The 20,399-nt window shown below is 60.4% G+C and overlaps 5 protein-coding genes across 5 annotated transcripts; 2 read left to right on the forward strand and 3 right to left on the reverse strand.

Moving 5' to 3' along the window:
* Positions 1-962: 962 nt before the first annotated feature.
* On the reverse strand, positions 963-2,863 carry BESB_036720 (uncharacterized protein; the record flags this gene model as incomplete). The annotated part of the gene is made up of 3 exons (XM_029362258.1): positions 963-1,313; positions 1,644-2,068; positions 2,719-2,863. The coding sequence occupies 3 exons, from the start codon at positions 2,861-2,863 to the stop codon at positions 963-965; spliced, it is 921 nt and encodes a 306-aa protein (XP_029221223.1).
* A 2,316-nt stretch (positions 2,864-5,179) lies between these two features.
* On the forward strand, positions 5,180-9,846 carry BESB_036730 (uncharacterized protein; the record flags this gene model as incomplete). The annotated part of the gene is made up of 8 exons (XM_029362259.1): positions 5,180-6,077; positions 6,980-7,110; positions 7,317-7,462; positions 7,892-7,980; positions 8,227-8,426; positions 8,681-9,265; positions 9,459-9,601; positions 9,735-9,846. The coding sequence occupies 8 exons, from the start codon at positions 5,180-5,182 to the stop codon at positions 9,844-9,846; spliced, it is 2,304 nt and encodes a 767-aa protein (XP_029221224.1).
* A 3,120-nt stretch (positions 9,847-12,966) lies between these two features.
* Positions 12,967-14,538, reverse strand: BESB_036740 (uncharacterized protein; the record flags this gene model as incomplete). Its single annotated transcript, XM_029362260.1, has 2 exons — positions 12,967-14,091; positions 14,413-14,538. 2 exons carry the CDS (start codon positions 14,536-14,538, stop codon positions 12,967-12,969), a joined length of 1,251 nt encoding a protein of 416 aa, XP_029221225.1.
* Positions 14,539-14,615: 77 nt separating this feature from the next.
* On the reverse strand, positions 14,616-15,449 carry BESB_036750 (zinc finger, C3HC4 type (RING finger) domain-containing protein; the record flags this gene model as incomplete). The annotated part of the gene is made up of 1 exon (XM_029362261.1): positions 14,616-15,449. One exon carries the CDS (start codon positions 15,447-15,449, stop codon positions 14,616-14,618), a length of 834 nt encoding a protein of 277 aa, XP_029221226.1.
* Positions 15,450-16,892: 1,443 nt separating this feature from the next.
* On the forward strand, positions 16,893-18,887 carry BESB_036760 (uncharacterized protein; the record flags this gene model as incomplete). The annotated part of the gene is made up of 3 exons (XM_029362262.1): positions 16,893-17,597; positions 18,000-18,122; positions 18,609-18,887. 3 exons carry the CDS (start codon positions 16,893-16,895, stop codon positions 18,885-18,887), a joined length of 1,107 nt encoding a protein of 368 aa, XP_029221227.1.
* Between the last annotated feature and the right edge of the window lie 1,512 nt (positions 18,888-20,399).

Here is a 20,399-nt window from a genome sequence, read left to right on the forward strand (position 1 = left end):
GATCAGTGGCTGGCGCCCCGTGTACATACGTAAATGTAGCCTATGGGTGTTAGATCTCTGTAAGCGCATTGCGGCCGTGCCATCTACACATAGGGATCCTCGTGCCTTTGTCGTTACATGCGTCGTTGTACCGATGCACGCACTCACACCCGTGTCAGTGAAAGATTGCAGGGCAGGGCAGAGCTCTGTAAAACGCCAGCGGTGCGGACGAGGCAGATACGCAACTCGTCTACAAAGTGGCTAACGCGCTTGGCCTCGGCGCCCCTCTCTAGGTGCTCGCTAGACGACGCACATCACCCCGTAGCGTGCCAAGTGAAAACGTTCAGTTTCGCTCTCTAATACAAGCAGAAGTCGCTCGTCTCTTCTGCCATCCACACACTCGCGTATGTTGTGTCTGCTCCCAGCTGTGCTGCCCCTATTGCGCCGATAAGAAATTTAGTTTTCGTGCAAATGCACCTACCGACATGTGTGCGGTGAAGGCCTGCTTGCGCGAATACATGGGTTCATGAACACGGGCACAGAAAACCGATTTGATGACCTATGTGTATACCGAGTAATCCAAGCATCTCTCGGTTCCCTCTGCCGCATCGCCACACTCGGCGCAGGTCCGCGCCCCTCCGTCGCCTTCAGAAGTGCAAAACGGAATGCCTCCACTTGCATTCGTACCGACATCTCCGTTTTCACTTTTGTGAAAACAGCAACCCGATCAAACAGCGAACATCTAAAACCACTTACACGCGACAACCCCGCCAAATTCACGCCGGCAGCTAGCCATAAGCACATGTATATACATATGTACATGTACATATGTCTGTAAAGGTGCGAATCGCGCCGCACGAATACGCTGCAGACGCTGCAGACTACGTCGGCCTCTATTTGAATTCGTCTCGAGGCATGCAAAACAAATACGTACACGAGACGCACGCCAATCAATACGCACACGAAGAGCTGCGCATGCAAACTCAGGCCCTGCCTGCATGCTCTTCAGCATCTGGTTCGAAGAGATCGGGGCGACAGGGCAACGGGAATTTGGGTCGGAAAACCCACCGGCTGGCATCCGCAGGAGGCGTCCACCGCCAGCCTCCAAGCGAGGCGTGCGGAGGCGCCACGCGACTGCGGCCGCTGATGAGCAAGGGGTGCTTCAGGTAACGAGCAAGCTGTGCCTCTCTGTTGCCTTCTGCTCGCTCGCCGCCGGATGCGGAGTCTGAGGACGAAGTCTGAGAGGCGCCTGGCTCCAGGCCGCCGGCGGGCGCAGCGACCCCCAGCTGGGCAACACTCAAGCGGCCGAAGACCAGCGCCTTGAAAGGCCGGTGCTGAAAACGGACACGTACAAACTCAAACGTCAGACAGTGCAGGAGGCGCGGAGAGCACGGAAAACGCCAGAAACCGAGGCAGCCTGCAGCAGGTGCGAAGACGCCGAAAGCCCTAAAAAGCGGACACGACGGCAGGGGCACGAAATCGAAACGAAGAAAGAGAACTCCGGGGCGCGCTACGGCCATCGAGGCCAGCGTCACACCAAATGCATATAAAAATTTATGTTCATACACATTTACATGGACACATGTCTGTAGGTGCCTACGCACGGAGGCGTGCGTCTGACTGACAACCTTGCTGCTGGCGAACGATGCAGCGCTTTCGCTCACCTTGTAATAAATCTCGTTGGGAGAGAAAATGAGCTGTTTTCGTGCCGCTTTCGGCAGTCTGCGTCGACAGACCTCTGCTCCGGTCGACGTTTCATCCTGCGTGTGCCCCGGAACCTCTGCGCTGCAGGCTTCCTGCTCTGCCGATTCTACTTCCTCAGGAGTGTCGACTGTACGTACACCCCGCGCCTGGAGTCGACTGGCTTTACGGCCCGCATGTTTCCACGGATCCGCGTCAGCTTCTCGCCAGAACCACGACGAGGCGCCTCGGAGAGGCAGGCTGTGCATAAGTTCGTAAAGATTCCGCTCGGCGCCGCTCTTCAACCCGTGAAACGCGAAAAACGCAAATGAGAGCTCGTGCCGAGACGCCCAGCGCTTCGGGTGGGAATGGAGGGGGAAGCGCGGAACCGAGCCTGGCCACCAGCGCTCTGCAAACAGACACAAACGGGGAAGAACGGAAGAAAAGCTGTGGAGGAAGAGCCGAGACGGCGGGCACCGGAGCGCATGAGCACGTTGGCTTACACCCCACCGCATGTGCCCGCATCACCGCCAACGCAGGGGAGCCGCGGTATCGTCCATCCACACGAACATTCCTCATTTTCGATGTATCTTCTCTAATTACACTCCCGCGCGAGCGGCACGTTCTCTTTCTCCTTCCTTCTGTCAAATGTTCGCAGGTCGCACGGGTGGATAATGATGCAGCCTAAACGCAGACCTAGGCATGGCTGCGCGTGCGCGTCTCCTCGAGACAACTCGCAAGGATCCTGCGGTCGCTGCAGCCTCGCTCTTCGCGTGTGTAGATCCTCTCTCCCATAACCAGTAGAAGAGGCATGAGACAATCCATGGAAAGCCGAGTCTGGTTGGCGGGCATGCACCTACACGACCGCGTGGTGAATCCGCCTGAAGGCTCATAGACTACATAAGAGTCCACATATGCAGGCATGCATAGCGCGTGTGGAGACACTGAGAAGGACGTCCCGCTGCTCTCTCCGATTGTTCTGCGCGGGTACGGGTTCACAAGTAGCCTCTCATCAACCTAGTCAGATCTGGCCGTTCATTTCTCTGTACATTCCCATACGTCGGTGAGGCGAGCGGTAGCGCGACTTGTAAGGGAAAAGAATATGTGGAAATTTGTATCCGGTCTTTTTCGGCTCGCCGATGGCCGACTTGAGCACTGGAGGAATCTCCTTGTCTGTGTGAATGTTCACGTCTCCGCTCGCCATCTTGTTCGACTTAGCCAGAAAGCGCCAGCACTGGAAGAGGAGTCAGTCCCCTAGAATTCGCGGGAAAAACGAAGCTGTCGCACAGGGCAGGCAGGGAAAAAAGAAAAAAAGCCTGCGAGGCGGAGCAGGAAAAGCGACAGGAACGCACCCACGGGCGAGACTGCGGAGGACGTCACCGCCAAGAGACCCGACGGCACTTACGGACAAAATACGGACCAAGGAAGAAAGACGACTGAGAAGTCGAGAAGAAGAGACTTGACAGAGGCAGCACGAACAGAAGAGAGAGGAGGAAGACATAAAACGCGAGAGGACAAGAGGAGCCACCCGGGCAAGAACAGGAGCTCCCGTGGCGCGGTTACCTCATTGTGCAGACTCAGCCGCTACCCCTGGCATGCACGGACGCTCTCCGTTGCCGCTGAAACGTCCTCAACTCGAGAGAAACGTAAATAAAAGGGAATTTGGGGTACCGCGTGGTGCAGCGATTTCCAGCAAAAAAGACCCATTTCTTGCTGACACCGTCCAGCGTCGGCGCATGCGCATGCAGCGTCTACGCGGCAGTCCCACTCACTACTCAAGAAGCGAGGCGTGCGCGGCTGTCTCACGCAGCCGACAAAGGACTGAAGGCAGAAACATGCCTCTCAGCAGCGGCTCAAAGGATCGAGAAAGACGCAGCTGGAATTATGCGCACATAAAGAACTCACAGGGATTCAACGCAACCGTGTGTGTAGAGCCTTGTCTCGCAACCCTGCGAAAAACCCGCGCACACATGCCCTTGTGCGGACCTTGCTCCGGTTGGCGTGCGGAAAGCGCGTCCGCTTTTCGCGATCTTGAATAGATGCGCGTGTCTTCTTTGTAGCTTTTTCAACTGCCTCTATTTGGGTCGAGTTTTCAACACAGGGAGGTGTTTCTCTAGCTCTCATGGCCTCTCTGCCCTCTGCGATAAGGCAGTTAAGTGAGCATCACGCAGCCTTGACCTCATCTGCTAGCGGCGTGCCTTCTCGTCTCCTCGCCAGCGCACCGCTGACGCCGTCGCAGGCTGCCTCGGAGTCTCTTGCACATTGCCCCAGCGCCAGAGGGCGCGACTCGGCATCCTCCACTTCCTTCGCACCTCTCTTCCTCCGCTGTGTCACGCCAGCAGAGGCTCAAAAAACGCGAGCGAGGCGACCAGTGAATGCTCGTGGTCGCGGCGCCGTCGTCTCTGTCAGGGCCTGCGAAGCGATAGGCGAGAGAGGCCGCGCTTGCGAAGCGGCATCCGCAGACCGACGCACGCCGCCCTCTGTGCGGACTCACTCATCTAGCGTCTCGATTGGTTCGCCGCCAAAAACCGCCGCAGAGAAGCCCCTGCTCTCTCCTCTCCTCTCGTCTCGCGCCGAGCAGTCTCGCCAGGCTCTTTGCCACTCTCGAACTTTTTTTTTCTGGGCGACAGCTGTTTGGCGAAAGCGTCGTGCGCAGGAAGTTCACCTCCGGCTGGACTCGCCGACGCCCTCGACGGTCGCCTCCCTGTCCGCTGCGGCAACTCAGCCTCCGCGACCGCCGCGCCGCATCCTCTCCTTCCTGTGTATACTTTTCGCTGTGAAGAGCCGCGTCGTCTGCTCTTCTTCCGCGTTCTTCGGCGACCCCGCCCGCGCCCCAGGCTGCCGCCGCGGCAGCAGAGAGCCGGCGGCCGTCCTCGCGGAGCTCGCGCCGCCTCATGCCGCGTCAGCGATGCGGCGGGGGGCGCACACGCCGGTCGGCAGAAGGCCGAGTGCGGAACGGGCGCGAGCTATTTTGACGACCTCCTCTCTGCCGACTTCTCGAAAAGAATCCTGACTCTTGCAACAGGCCCTTTTTCTTCTCGCGGGGCGTAGGAGGAGCCGCGAACGAGTCACCATGCGGTCACTCGCCGACAGAGGCCGCGGCTGCTCCGTTTCCTCTCTCTCCGCGCGTGGCCTGGAACGCCGATGGCGGTCGGAGGTCGCGACGCACGCACCCGTCGCCCTGCTGCATCGCCTCGCGCTTCCAAGGCGCCAAGCACTCTGCGCGTCTTTGTCTCTCTGTGAACGAGGACCGGAGGGAGAACGGGACGCGGCTGACGCGAGAATGCCCACGTTTGTTCTCTCGTGCGGCTCCGCCGGCCGCGGAGCCCGACTCACGTCTTTTCCCATGCGTCCGCGGTCTTCGCGATGCCCTCTGTGTCCCTTTCTTCGTTCGCCTTCTCTATCCTGCTCGTCTCTCGTGTCCTCCATTCCGTCCTTCGCGGCATCGTCTCTCTTCGCCTCCGCTGCATCTGTAGCGTATCTCTCTCGCGCTTCGCCTCTGTTTCACTCAGCGCTTCAGATGCCGCGCGCCGCGCCGCTGCTGGCGGGCTCGCTTCCTGCCTGCTGCCCGCGACCCACCCCGGTGTATTCCGTGCGCTCGCCCCCCTCGCGAGCGCCTCGCATGGCGTTTTCGTCTGCTACCTCGTCGCCGCCCAGCCCTGGATCGCCTGCCTCCTCGGGGTCGTCTTCCTCGCCTGCCGCGCCGGGCTCCTCAGCGCCGACGCCTCACTCCGCTGCGCCGGCGTCGGCCTCGCCGCCGCAGGGTTTCGCCGCCTTTTCGGTTCCACAAGGGCCTGCCGACGGAGGAGTCGCGCCTGCGTGCCCGTCTCGTCAACCCCCAGTGCATCACCTGGGCCTAAAGGGCGGTCAGGCGCCGCCTTCGTCTCTGCCTCCTTCGTCCCCTGCGATTTCCGTCCGGCTCCAGTCCTCCGCGCCTCCTCTTCCGCCGCCCTCTGCCTACCGCCGCTGGTCGCGAGCACCCTCCGGGGGCCTCGAGGCGGGACTGTACTGCCCGCCCGCGCCGGTTCAGTCGACATTTGCTTCTCCTTTTCCCTTCTACTCGCACTCGTTCCCCGCCTGCGCCGCGCCCTCGTCGCCGCCGCCGCCGCTCTTTGGGCCTCCGCCGCTTGCTCCCACGCCGCAGCCCACCAACCCCCCGTCTGTGGAGGCACAGAGCTGCGCCGCTGCCGCGGCGGCTGCGGCTGCGGCGCTGGAGAGCATATCGCGCGCCGAGGCGCTGCTCGCCTCCGCGACGGAGGCTGCGGCCGTCGCCCGCTCCATCCAGCAGGCAAAGGACAAGTGGCAGCGGATAGCCTCGCAGGGCAGCGGTCCAGAAGTCGAGGAGCTGCGCCGGGCGCTGCTGCAGCAGGCCGCCGCTGCCGAGGCCTCCGCCGCCGCGGAAGCGCTTGCGAGAGCCGGTAAAGACAGGCGATACGAATTACGCTTGCCCACCCCCTGCGTGCCTCGGGGTCTATCGGCGTTCTTCTGCATGCGTCGACCTCTCCACGCTGCTGCTCGCGCTCTGCAGTTCTGTCTGTCTGGGCGACAGGCTGTCGCTCACTATCGGTTTGTCGATGCATTTGGCAGTCTATCTGCGTGTCCTTCGAGCCAGTCATGCCATTGTTCACCCTTTCACTCAGTCTGCCCCCTCCGCCTCTGCTTCTTCTCGTCTCCATATCGGGCTGGCTGTCTTGTCTGCTGCTGGAGTCACCTCCTCTGTCTTCCGCTTCGTTTCTTGCTCCCCTCGAACTCCTGCGTCCACTTTTCTTTACGTCCGTATGATGGGCTGAAGTGAGAGACGCATGCTGACTCCGCTTCATATCGTACCTGAATGGTACTTTTTAGCATATTATGCGGTGTTAAAAGTTACTGTCCTCTGCGGAGGCGAAGCCGTGGATGGACGCCGCGATCCCCTGTGGAGTCAGCGAGGGGCTGCGGACTCTCTCTGCAGACCGAGCGTCTTACCGCGTGCTCTACATGCATATGCATGCATACGCATGTTTACGTATGCGTTTGCCTATACAGGCATGCATTCGTGCTTACTGTGTATGTCTCTATCTCTATGCGTAGAGATACATGTGTATGTATGTATATATGTATGTATGTACGTATGTATGTATGTATGTATGTATGTATGTAACGTAATGTGAAGCATGTATGTATGTATGTATGTAACGTAATGTGACGTATGTATGTATGTATGTATGAGTCTTTCTCTCTGTCTCCTTATTTACGAGGATTTGCTCCTTTTTTCCGCTTCCGTGGGCGCAGGCATATGTGTGTATCCTTGGCATTTTACGGTGCGTGAATTCTCCTTCAGGCGCCTTAGGCCTGACGAAAACCGCGCCGCCGTCCCGAAGGAACTTGTGGCTACTCTCTTTGTCCTCCAGCCTTCCCTTCATCGGCTTCGGCTTCGTGGACAACTGCGTCATGATCACTGCCGGCGACGTGGTGCGTTTCTCGGAGTTTTGGAATTTCCAAAACTCGAAAGCGGCCTCTGCGTAGGCGCGGCTCGCTCGCAGGTCGCGCGTAGCTCCACCTCGCCCTCCCCTCCCAGCCCACAAGCTGCGCCCCTCGCTCGCTGGGCGCGCGGCGACCTCGGCGTTTCGCCCTGCCCAGAGAGGCGGCTGCGCCTTCTCTCTCTGTTTTCTCTTCAGTTCGACACGACGCTATGCGTGACACTCGGCCTGACGACGATGACCGCGGCGGCGCTGGGGAACTGGATTTCTGACCTGATGGGACTGTGGCTGGGGTGTCGCATTGAGGAGCTGAGCGCACGCATCCTGCCGCTCCCGAAGCCTGAGTGAGGCGCCGGCGCGTGGAACCTGGACAGAGCGGACTCTGCGACGCATCACCTTCAGGGTTGCGTGCGCGGCTGCTGAGAGGAAAGAAAATAGAGCACGCAGCCACAAAAAGCAGAGAGGCGAAAGGAGGCGCGGAGACGGCCCCCGCAGCACGCTGAGCCAGAAGGACAGCGCGCGCGCGGACTGAGGCTGCAGCCCCGTGCCTGCCTCGGGATTCTGATAGACGCGACACCATCTGCGAAAAGGGAAAACGCGCGCTGTCGCGCTTTCTTGGCAGCTCAGGCAGCGATCCGGCTGGCTCGCGGGAGCGGGGGGGGGGGGGGGGGGGGGGGCGGGGGGGGGGGAGGGAGTTGAGGGGGCGGTGCGTTGTCGCTGGAGGACCGTGAGGCGTGTGTTGTCTCTGCATGTGCGCTTTTTTCACCCCGCAGCTTCACGAAGGAGCAACTCGAGAGCCCTATCTGTCGCAAGTACTACTACATCGGGACGGGCATTGGCATTTCCATCGGCTGCATCCTCGGTGAGGGTTTCTCTTCTTGCAACAGCGCGAAAAGAGATTCAATTGCAAGAGTCAGGAAGCGCGCCCAGGCGTCGCGCGCCTGCGACAACCGTAAACCACCCGGCTCTCCGCGTAGATTCCGCACACAGGCGCTTCCACAACGCACGAGTCTTGACGGTCGCCCATGTTACGCCGTAAACCTTTTCTACTTTGACCAATGTCTTCAAAATCTGTTCCTGCTGCCATTTGCCTTCTCTCGCGACGCAGGCATGGCGCCGCTGCTGTTCCTGGACACGAAGGAGGGCGAGCGGCGGAAGCAGCAGCGCGAGCAGGCGCGTGTGCTTCACTCGGAGGTGGCGAGCTGTCTCAAGAATTACCTCCAGGCTGAACACGTTGTCCTCTATCTCCTCGATGCCCAGGACAGCACCTTTGACGCCGTCGTCGACGGCCAAAGCGTCTGCGTGCCCGTAAGCGCTACGACCCACTCCAGCTCCCATATCATCTGTCTCTGCCTTCTTCCCTCTGTCTCTCCGTCTTTCCTTTTCTCTCTTTCTCTCTTTCTCCCTCTGTGGCATCTAATTTATGTCCCTTTGCTGGCCTCTCGGCTTGAGTGTGAATCTCTGCTCCTCCTCGCCTGCTCGAGTGCGCGCGTGGTCCCTTGCTCCGCCGAGTGTCCGCGACGCTTTCAGGAAGGGAGTCTGCTGTCGCGGTGTCTTTCCAGTCTCACGTAGGCATTCCGGGCGTCGTGTTTGAAACTGGCCAGTTGATAAACTGGGAAGGCGCGCATGTGAAGAAGAGGTCGACGGAGGAGGGCGCGTCGTGGGCACTGCCAGCGAAGGGCAAGCAGCCTTCGCTCTCGGCGCTTTCGTCGTTGTTCTTCGCCTCGTCTTCCAAGAGCGCGGAGAAAACCGAGCCTCCCACGTCTCCGCCGGCTCCGGATCCGAGGCTCGAGCCCAACGACCGCGCGGGAGACGAAACGCTGGGGGGATGGCGGGATAGCTGGACGTCGCCGCTGCTCTCCGCCTTGTCGCCGAGGAAGTCAGTGGTAACTGAAGAAGCTGCGGGCACACGCGAAAGGCGGGGACAGCCAGAGCGAGGAGGCGAAGCGCGTTCTTCAGCCGAAGAGAGACGAAGCGCAGAGGGCGGCGAGGAGCGAGTACAAAGGACGGAGAAAAAAGAGAAAACTGGAGGAGGCGACGAGGCGCCGGAAGGCGTGCCTTCGTCAGGGCCCCTTCCAGGTGTACATACACTGCCCGGGACGCCAGACGTCAGACACGTTCTAGCGGCGCCGATCTTTGGCATTGAGGTGCGAGAAGCTTTCTTCGTTCGAAGGTTGTTCGTGGGTTTTGGACTTGGTTTTCCACGGAAGACAGGTTGCGCAGGCTAGCATCCTCGTGAGCGTGTCTTTTTTCTGCGTGAAATCGTGCCTTGGGTCTCACGAGCTCTGGGCAGTTCTGGGTCACATGCCTCAGATAAAACTCTTTTTTTTCGCTTTTTAGGGCAACATCATCGGCGTCGTGGAGGTGATCAACCCCGTCGGGCGGCCGCGCTTCACTGACCAAGATCGCGACTTCCTTCTCTCCATCTGTCCGCACATCGCGGTTCAGCTCGAAGGCCGGCAACATCTGACAAAGATCATTGAGTGAGCCAGACGCTTCTAAAATCTCTGCCGACAGCCTGTCTGCCAGTCTCGCGCTTTTCTTCGGGTCAAGCGACTGCCCTCACTTGCGCTGTTAACTCTAGCCTTTCATAGTTTGCTTTTTCTGATTTTTCAGGCTGTGTCGCAAGCAGGTTGCGAGTCGCGAGAAGACGCCGAGTCCGCCAGAGTCTGGCGACTCCGAAGGGAGCAAGTGGCTCGAGTCTCACACGCAGATGTCTCCGTACTGAAGGAAAAAAGTTCTGAAGGGAAGTCGCGGCGGTTCCTTCTTTCCGCTCGCCTCGAGGTCGGTGAGCATGTGCGTTGCGGGCTCTCTCGTCTCTGTCTGAGTTCGCGACCTAAATACATGAGCCGTTGCATGCGTTGCGCCTGCGTCTCCTCCCTGCCGCGAGCGTTCCCGATGTACAGAAGAGACTCCACTCTCCGAGACGCGTGCGTCTCAGCCGCGCCCGCCTGCGCGTTTCTTCTAGCAGGGAGAGGACTCAAGGATGGCGGTCAGGGCGCGCCCAAAGGAAGCGCCCGAAGAGAAGCTGAAGTGCTTTTTCACAAATATGTGCATTAGTGAATCTTTGGAGAGCCTGTCTGGCGGCTGTGTCGCTGCCTAGCTATACACGCGTGGTGGATGTTCGCACAGTCGCGCGTCCAGGTGGGCAGTTCCGCGGCAGTTTGAGAGCTTGTCGCGTCGTGGTTCCGCGGTTCCGCGTGATTCAGCACACGCTTGAGCGACGGTCAGAGGCAGCTGAGATCCAGTTGGCGAGTCTGCCGCAGCGTGCGGCCATTTCGTGAAGTCCGCGCAAGTTCTCGAAGATGCGCCGCAACGCTGCAGAGACGTGTGAGCGCCTAGAGAAGCGGAGTCTACGAGTTCTCGCTCTCCCGCCCCACACGCACACACAGATATCCACGCCGAGAGTCGAGCTCACGCTTTACGCTCAACGCGGCGCAGCCACATCCGCACGCTGCCGCACAGACATCTTTTTTATTTTCACGCGTGCTGCGGAGGTGCATGTTTTCTGTGCATATATATATATATATAGGTGTATGTGGATGTATATATGTATGTGCGTGAATGCACATAATGCGTGCCTGATGGCGGTCGCGGCGAGTATGTGCGTGAGCGACGACGCGCGAGCGGGTGCGCTGCGCATTTTCGTTTCCCAGCGCCCTTGTGGGGTTTTTTGTTCGATGTTCGGTGCTTGGGGTGGCTCAAAAGGGCTCTGGGTCGGTGGTCGTTCCTTCAGCAGCCTCTGGGCGTCACCTCTGCCAGTCTTAGAAGGCGACGGCTACTACCGAGGGGCACACACCGCTCTCACAGAAGAGGGCGCGCCTGAGTAGTTTTTATTAGTCTTTCTGTGCGGGGAAGCTGGGGCTGCGAGACGTGATCTTTAAGCTTGGCACAGCAACGCCAGACACGGGCATGCACTACCAGGACGTGCACCAACGTGTTTACATACGATACACATGTATGCATTATATATTTAATATACATAGATACATACTCAGACACACATGGGCTTATATATGTATATACCTGCATGCGCAGGTGGCTACTGCGTTGTACAGAACAGCCTCGCGCCTCGATGGCCGCGCACTCAGTCAGTCAGCGGAGATAGTCGCGAACGTGGAGGGGTGCCGTCACCTTGACAGGTGCCGGAATGTGCCTTTCGTGGCAAATTGCGGAAGACCTGTCAGCGTGTTTTTCTTCAGTTTTTGCTCGGGCGTCTCTCTCACGCGGCCGTCTCTGCCGGCTGGAGCGGCTCAGGGTTTGTGTACATGCGATTCGATGCGCAGCGCCATGTTATGGGCATGCACGTGATGGGAGTTAAAAGTTTTTCTAGGAGCTATTCCTTACGCTTCAGGGTTTCACGGTCGCTCTCTGGAGACTTGAGCGAACCCGCGCCGGCGCACGGTTCCCACATAACCGCAGAGGTGCGTAGGCTTCCGTGTGCGCACGTTTGTATTTAAATATATATATATATACATATATGTATATATATGCATTTATTTATATATACGCGTGCAGGCTTTCTTGCGCGCATACGCGGAGGTATATACTTATACATATAAACATAGATATACATGCATATAGGTGCATGTATATATGCATTTACATATGCGTTCACGCCGCTCTCGTTTCGGTGTCGCGTGTTCGCCGGTTGCGTTCTGTCTGTTTCTCTTTCTCTATAAAGTACGTGGCGTCATTCCAACGAGGCGCCTGTTCCGCCGCGTGCCTTCTCCCAGGGACGTTTTGATCTAAACCCTGAGCAGCGGCGCGGCCTGCCGGTCTTTCGCCGGCGGCTCTTTGGCGTCTTTCAATTTCGTTCTTTTTCGCCCGCAGAACTTCCAAAAGACGGGGGTGTGTTTCGCTAAACGACGCCTCACTTTTTCGTAGGGGTCGCTGCTCTTGGATGCGTGTAGACAGTCGCGCGCGGCCGAGTGACCCCAGACTCCCTCGACACAGTTTGAGGCCTGGTAGTGCGTCTGGCGTCAGCCGGCTAGACAGTTCTATCGGGGTGCAGAGTTTGCTTCCCCGTTGCGGCGAAATCCAGAGGGATGCTCACGTGCGCGGAGGTATAAGGCCAGCATGCATCCATGCGCCTCCTCCTACGATGGTTTGTCGTGCTACGTGTGCTGAAGAGTAGCTGCCAGCTCCGTCTCGCACTCTAGAATTCCTCCGCGCTGCACACCACGGCTCGCCCTGCACGTGCCGCAGAGGCCGCGCGCCCTGCTTCTCCCTTTCTCGCTCGACACAATGGAACAAGAAACGTCTCAGGTTCGCGACAAGACTTGCTACATTGCTCACATGCCGAGGACAGGCACGCACCCACCTGGACACTTCACATCGTGCAAGGATATCGCTGTCTGCACATCGGGATGCGTGAGAGCAGAGACTGCGACGCGGGCGCAGGCCGCCAAGAAGTTCAACGTAGCTCCGTTTTAGGGGGTGGATGGGGGAGATGGCGTTGAGCGCTTCGCTCCCTGCCTGTGCCATCTGTCCGCCGCAGCCTCTTAGCAAAGCCGCCACCAGCCTCCTCCATTAGCCTCTTCTCACGTCGCTCGAGTTTGGTTTTTCGGGCGCGCGGGCACATGCTGGCAGCCGGAAGTCTCTGCGCCCCGAACTTCCGGCTCTGCGCTAACACGACACGCAGTGCGGAAAAATCGGCTTCACCGCGTCGGCGCGGGGCGAAGAGCGTCGCACACGAAACGGCCTCTGAGAGGAGCACACACGAAACGCATGCGAGCTGAGCCAGCGATCGCGCAGCTCGACATCTCTCCACAAATCCAAGGTATCGGCGTTCGAGATTCCGTCTAAAGGAGGAGGCCGAGGAGGCTCATCTGCTGTACGCACACCTTCAGATCTCCTCGTCCGCAGGCAGCGCGGGAGTCAGATGACAGATCCCGCGAGCCTTTAGAAAAACGCACACGCATCCAGCCGTGTGCAGATGTCTGCGCCCGAAGCATGCCCGCCTGAAATCAGAACACACGTCATTTGTTTCTTCTTGGACTCGCTGGACAGCAGGTACGACGGCCTCCTTCCCGCTCGCCTTTTCGACGATGCGTTCCTGCTGCGTCAACTTGGCGCCGAAGGCCTCGCGCGACCTCCCTGCGCGATCCTCCTCCAGGCCTCTGCTCTGCTTTTCGCTACTTTCTCGCCTCTCAGCTGCGGCGCGTCTTCCACGAGACGGGCATCGCAGACAGGCAGCCGAAGTCTGCCGCGGCTTTCTAAAGCCCCGCTCCGCTCGCGCGGCACGCGCTTCCTTCGTCTCTGGATCCTCGCAGCGCGCGCACGGTCGGTCTTTCTTTTCGCGAGGCGCTCTAGAGGACCGTCGCTTTTTCGGCAGGTTTTTTTGCCTGATTGCCGTGCAGTGCCTGGTGCACCAGCATCCGGAGGAGCTGGCGGAGCCCGTTGTCTTCCTCAGACGCGTCGCCGCCGCCCGGCTCGCCTGCGGCCCTCGGATCTGCGAAAATGAAGCGCTAGGGCTTGCAGACTGTCTCGCGGTCGCCGTCGGTGGACTCGCCGCGTTCCCGCGGCTCACGCGTCGCGAAGCGCTTTCCGCCTCTGCAAGACGAGCTTTCGGGCGCGCGCAGCGTTCTGCCCGTCGTCCCACAGGAACTTGCCGAGCATGTAGGCGCCAAGTGCCTTCGTCGCTCCTATCACCGCGGCTAATATCGGGAGCACCGCGTGCAATCCCCGCACCTGCAGACAGGACAACAAGAGGACGAGGACGCATCCGCGTGCACGCCGCTTCGCCCTCGTGCCGCCTCGCCCGCGCAGACAAACTCTGAACACTGCTCTTGTACGCGCGCCGACAGCCGAGGAGTGTACCCCGCCCCCCCCCGTCCCTTCCACCCTTGATTCTCTTGCGTCTCGGCTCCAAACGTCGCGCGCGAGCGTGTTGACGCGTCGACGCCCGCGCGAGGATCTTCTCTGCCTTTTTTGCGGCGGTGTCGCAGTTGCGCAGCTCGCTCGGGGGCACCTACCAGAACGCCGAGCGGCGTGGAGAAGGACCTGCCCAGCACTTCACGCATATTCATCTTCCGCGGCTCCCGTGTCGCGCTGACTGTATAGAAGATGACAGCGACGTTCACTGCGGTGGCGGCGAGCAGGGTGAGCTGGACACAAGCAGACAGACACCTGACAAACACAGCTCTTTGCCGGCATCCTCCACAGCCCACCCCGTCTCCTTTGTGCGCTCCAAGTTTGCGCGAGACAAGCGCCGAGCTCGGCGAACCCCTCCCACCGCCCTCCCACCCGCGTCTCCGCCCGCCCTCTCTTTCTGCTGCGGCAGCCTCCTCACCTTGCTTTGTCGGTCTAGTCTGTCGAGGAAGAGCGGCGCCAAGTTCTTCGCCGCGACCTCCCGGCGGGCGCCGGTCGCCCCCCTTTCATCGGCCTGTTGCGCCTCTGTCTCGGCGTCGTGGAGCATCCTCAAGGCGGTCGCCAGGCTCAGCGCCTCGCCGGCGGCCGCCGCCTCGGTCTCCCGACGCGCGACTGCCTCTCAGTCTAGCTCGCTGCGCGTTGGGACGCGCCTGCTGCTGGAGCTCCTGCGCAGCCTGGAAGGCGCATCGCGCGCGTTCCACTGGCGCGAGGGCGTCGATTTCGCTCGCGGGCGCGCTTCCTCAGGCGCGTTCCCCTCCTCCGCGGGGGGACGGGGTAGGGGTGTGGGGAGGGAGCCTCGGCAATCTCGGTCGCGACTGCGTACGCCCGCGGCGGAGGCTGCCAGTGCGGGACCGACTGGGTCGCCTCTTTCATCTTCCGCAGAGGCCGCCGGCTCCCAGCGAGCTCCGTGGGACCTGACTCCCGCTCGGAGACCTCCGCAGACGGCGAGGACAGCTCCGCGGAGAGAGAGTCCTCCTCGGTGGAGTCCGCGCTCAGCGAAAAGCGCCCCTGCTGACCCAGGGGCGACACGAGCCGCTCGCGCCCGTCGCGACGGACGCCCACTTCGTCTGCCTCCGGGCTCGCTCGCCCGTAGTCCCATACTGCCTGGGCGAAGGCCGCGGCTGCAAAGAGAAGCGGCAACGGAGGCAGCCGCGACGAGAGAGAAGGAGAGAGAGGAGAGAGAGAAGAGAGAGGAGAGAGAGAAGAGAGAGGAGAGAAAGAGGGAGAGAGAGAGCTGAGCGAGCGAGAGGAACACGCAGCAGGCCGCAGGGGAGAGGAGCAAGAAGGACTGCGAGCGAGGGCGACGGGCGCGAGGCACGCCAGCTGCCGCGCTGCGGCCTCGGGGCGAGTAGTCGAAGAGGACGGTGCGTGAGAAGACGAGACACACTCCGCCCGCCTGCAGAGGCGGCCGCCGGCCCGCGGAGGCGAAGAAGGCCGAGACAGAGACAAGGCAGACATCTTGACTCACGCGAAGCACGGAGCGAACCGCGAGGGGAGAGAAGGGACGAACGCGAGGCAAGCGCGGGTGCGCGAGGCTCGAGCTCGCTGCGGCGCAGAGTCTCAGCGCAGGCGGCTCTTTGTGCGCTGAACGATGGAGCTTCGCAGCTACAGAGGTGGAACAGACTGCAGACGCGCAAGCCGATGACTGAGTGGGCAAAGTGGGCACGGGCAAATGCATGCCGACCTTCGGGCTTTCTCTCGGAGACAGCAGCCGCCTGGGCAGGCTCTCAGGCTCGCGGAGGGCGGAAACGCAAGTTCATCGCACCGCTGCTGGGCTCCTACGACGGCAGAAGGCAAGAAGCACGAGCGGCTTTCTCGGCGGCCTGCGCTAGGCGTGTGCGTTTCTTGCAACCTCTCGCTGAAGACAACTTTGGGGTGACGGTCGACGCATCCAAGAGAGACGCGAGAAGCGTGGATTCCGCCAGTCTCTGCACACAGCGGTGGGACTTTCGATTTTTGCACGCATGCGCCCTCGCAGGCCTCCATGCAGGGTGCGAAACGGTTCAAGTCGTGATCCTCTCTCGACTGGTAATTTGTGCTTCAAAAATTCGTCTAATCCGCAAGCTCCTCTCCCGCCGCGAGTCCGCGGGCGGGCGGAACCGTGCGGACGCGGTCCGCGGTGGTGGTGGTGACGGAAAGCCCTTTGTCTTTTGCTGAGAGATGGCCTGGCGCGTGTGTGTGTTGATCGTCACGTCGTCAACGAGGATGAAGCAAAATGCAACACACGCGGAAAAGCGAAAAAAATGCCGCAGTTCCCTCCGTTGGACGAGCTCTTCATTTGGAGCCCGAACGGGCCTGGACGCATGCACAGTCCCCTCTGCGGCGGAGACAGGAGGCAGGTCGAAACGGAGCGACTGCAACCAGACGCGGTTCGCGTGTTTTTCGGGGCTCCACTGTCCCCTAAAGGAGAGAGAGAGAAGGCAAAGGGCTCTTTGCGTCTGCGACGCGCCTCGAACTGTCGCTTCCCCTGCTTTCTTTCGTGCGATGCGGCGACGACGGACGCCTCTTGGGTGCTGCGTCGTCGTGTTCGCCGCTTCGAGCCTGCGCGTCGCCCGGTCCCCTGAGGCGTGGCTGTTTTCGGCGTGCCTGTCGTCTTTTTCTCTTCTCTGCGCTCGGCTGCATCGACTTTTGCCAATTCGCCCCCTCCCTCGTCTGCGTGGGGAAGACGACCTGAGGCGTGGCTCTCTTCTTCTCTCCTCTCCTCGCTCTTGCCTGCGCGCCGCTGCTGTTTGCGTCTCTTCGTGGTGCCCGCGTGGATGCTTCGTGGGGTGCCTGCGTGGATGCTTCGCAGCCCGCCGTTTTTTCTGCGCATTTTTGGCTGCTTCCGCCCACGCGCCGCCGCCGACGGGTGCCTTTCCTCTTCCTTCTCGCGCCGCAGCTGCGCGCGCCTGGCCGCGGAAGATGCGTGGCGCAGCTCCCCCCTGCGTCATCGCGCCGAGGCAGGCTCGCGGCCGCCCCCTCTCCTGCGCCGCGTCCGCCGACCTCTTCTGGTTCTGCGTGCTTCTCCTCTGCGTCGGCTGGGTCACGCCGCAGGCCTCGCGCGCGGCGTCCTCCTCCGCGACGTTTGGTTCGAACTGGGGAGGCGACAGCCTCGCTCAGTCCTCTGCCTCCGCCGACACTTCCACGCATCCGGCAGCTGCCGACTCTGCGCCCTTATACGCGAACGCGCAGGCTCCCCAGCTGCATGCCGTCGCCTCGGTCTCGCGGGAGAAGGCCGCCGGCGCGACGGCGGCGGCGACGGCGACCCGAGACCTGTCCTTCAGCGGCTCTTCTGCGCCGCCGCCGCTGAAGGACGCTCCACAGCAGCGCGGCGAAGACGCAAAACACAGGCGAAGAACGGCGTTCGCTGACGCACGAGGCTCGCCCTCCACGGAGCGGCCGCGGAGCAGCGCCGCGATCGAACAGCGCCTGAGGCGCGCGGCGCTCGCCTTCGGCCGCCAAAGCCGACGCAGCGGCGCACTCGAAGAAGAGAGAGACTCGCGCGCCGATCACTACGATTCCGACGTGCCGACAGGCGACCCCCTGGTAGTGCTTGAGCGCGGGAACAGAAGAGAGCAAGCGGCAAAGGCCGTCAGACGCGAACTGAGAATCTCCCGGAGGCAATGGGTGAGTTCGTGGGCAACCTGAGTCCGGATAGCCGACGACAGGTGTGCGAGGGCAGGGGGGGGGACGGGGGAGAGAAGAGGGGAGGGGAGAAGAGAGGCTCTTTCGCGCGAAGCTTCGTGTCGGCTCAGTTTCGATTTCGAGCTTCCTTGCTTCTCGACTTGTCCCTCTCGGCGTGGCTTTCCTCCGCCAGGCACCTGCCGCTTCCCGCTGGACGGTTGCAATGAGGTATATGCAGCTAGACGGACGTAGATATTGAAACAGATATGTAGAAAGATAGACATAGAGAAGGATACAGATAGATAGCTAGAGTGACAAGCATATGGATATTCATAATGAATAGATGCGTTTTTTCTTTTTCCGCTAAGCGTTGTGTTGCGGCGGTCTCTGTGTTTTTTTTTTCAGAATCGCACGCTCATGTGGTTTCTTGTGAGCGCGGTGCAACTGGGGACTTCGTTTACGCTCATTCATTCTTTCAATATGGGCCTGCAGCTCCTCTTGGTATACGGCGGCCTCAAGAGCCCTTTAGTAAGAAAGAAGCTTCCTCGTCCTGCCTGGCTGCAGATGAAAAAGTCCTACCAACACTGGGCGGCGCGTGAACTCCGGCTCTTCTCGCATCATCTTTCGTTTCCATGCCTCATTGTTTCCTCTGCGTCTCGTTCTTTCGCCTCTCGCTCTTCGTGGGCGCTCTCAGGCGTCGCCTGACCTTCGCGGTTCGCTTCTCCGCAGCCTCCAGCGTGTCTGTCGAGTGGCGCCGCTCTCCAACTCTCTCGCTGCGCCGTGTGTCGAAGCACCTGGGGTCTGTCGCGCAGGTCGCGCTCGGGGTCGCCACGCTCGCCGGGCGTGTGACTCGCGCAGCGCGTTGACTTTCTCGGTAGGAACCACGTTTGCTGAAAAGGGCGCTCTCTTTCCGTGCCTGCGCGGCCTTCTTCGCTCTGCGTGCTTTCTGGACTTCTGCGTCGCGCTCGACGTCGTGTGTGTGCTTGCGGGACTTGTGCATTTCGCTGTTTTCAGGCTCTGTTCTACGCGGTGGTGGTGGGCGGCACGCTGACCTCGTACCTGGCTGACGTGCTCGTTACGGCTGTCACTTCGCTGCTCATTTTGATCTTTGCGAGAATCTCTGAGGGATCCAGGGTCGTCTTACACAGTGTCCCAGGCAGCCGCAGCGTGCGGAGAAGCGACAGGAAAAAACTTCAGGAGAGCGCGGCGAAGCCGCGCTCTCCGAGGACTAGCTCCGCGTCTTCACTTCACGCCTCCCGCGGCCGCCGCCTTCGAATTCAGACGGAGACCTGATAGCTCTGTTCTGAAAGGGCAGGGGAGGGGAGGCGGCGCAGTCCGGCGCCTGTTCGCCGCGTTTCGCTACTATTTCTTCGACCTGCGCCGGGGTCCGGTGTAGCAGAGCGCCTTCGCGTGCAGGCCTCTCAGCAGACACGACTGGAGAGAAGAAAAGGAGGCGCGCCGGCACCGCACTCGTTCGCGGCGTGTTCACGGCTTAAAAAAGCCGATGCAGAAGCAGGTGAGCCCGCCAGGCTGTTCAATGCATTATCATTAATATAAAGAGATAGTCCTAAGTATTCCGTACAGACTAACATTAAGAAGGCTTGCTGATCGTCTCAGCCTGACTCGGTCGCAGACGGCAAGCCCTTCGCGGCGAGTTCAGAGATCAGACGGCATCGACGCGCCCCGAGCGTTGCTCGCCGGCGTTTGATCTCGCAGGACGCCGTCGCCTGAGGGCTGTAGCCAAAAGAGGGAGAAAAAGCAAAGAGAAAGAGAGCGGAAGAGAGAGAAAGGTGGAGAGGGGGAGAGAGGTGCTCGTCGGGCTCCAGCCTGAGATGAGATGGCGCTCTTTGCAGTCGGCGTGCACAACACGCCGCGGGAGGGCTGTCCCTTTTCCCCGCGCAGAGATGTGGCTGCGTGTGTCGCTGTGAGCAATGAGCAAATACGCAAGGATGCGTCTGGTATTCATGCCTCGCCGCCTCGCGAGCAGATGCGCCATCCGCGGCGTGGGCGGCTGGGCGGTGTGCGTGCGTCGCGAATGCGCGTTTTTTTTGTATAAGAGAGCAAAGACGTTCGCGTGCGAGGCATTGGGAAGCTCCGCGCGCGCCTCGCAGAACACTGTGAAAACAGAAAACTGTGAATCGACTCTTCTGCAGAGACGCGAGAGAGTCACGCTCCTAAGTGACGATTGTTTAGGGTTTTAGAAAAAATGGCTCGTAGCCCGGCCTCGCCGCGAAGCACTTGGGAGCCGATGCCTAGTAGGCGTGCGCAATTCAACTCAGTATGCAGCTTGGATAGGGCGAGTGGGTACCCCGAGATCCTTACTGCGTCCCCTGCTGCTCGCCTTGAGGAAACTGCTCCCTCAGCGCTGGCGATTTTCTTCGCGACAAGCTCGTGAGAGGAGAGAAAGCGCTCGTGTGCGTGTATTCCGACCCGCTGAGGATTTCTCCCGATGCGCGGTGGCGACCGGAAGTCTGTATTCACCTCCCGCGAAGGCAGTTCGCTCTGCGAAGACTCGTGAAGTCAAGAGCGCAACAGACGGCTCTCAGAGAAGAAAAGCTGGAGGGTTCGATTGTCTGGCACACTACCGCAGCTCTCCGTGCGAGCGAAGGCAGCCGCAGCGACCTTGTCCCTAAAAAAGTCGAATGTATTGGAGCAGCGAGGCCTCCACCCGCCTCACAGCATATGCCTCAGTCGTCTAGGTCGAACGAGGACAAACCTCGAACCACTGGCTGCTTCTGAAGGAGGGCGAAGGCAAGAGGCTGTCGGATTCTCGCTAGAATAGAGCGCATTCCAGTGTGAGGTTAG

The sequence above is a fragment of the Besnoitia besnoiti genome, chromosome II (genome assembly GCF_002563875.1).
Source record: "Besnoitia besnoiti strain Bb-Ger1 chromosome II, whole genome shotgun sequence".
Taxonomy (NCBI): domain Eukaryota; phylum Apicomplexa; class Conoidasida; order Eucoccidiorida; family Sarcocystidae; genus Besnoitia; species Besnoitia besnoiti.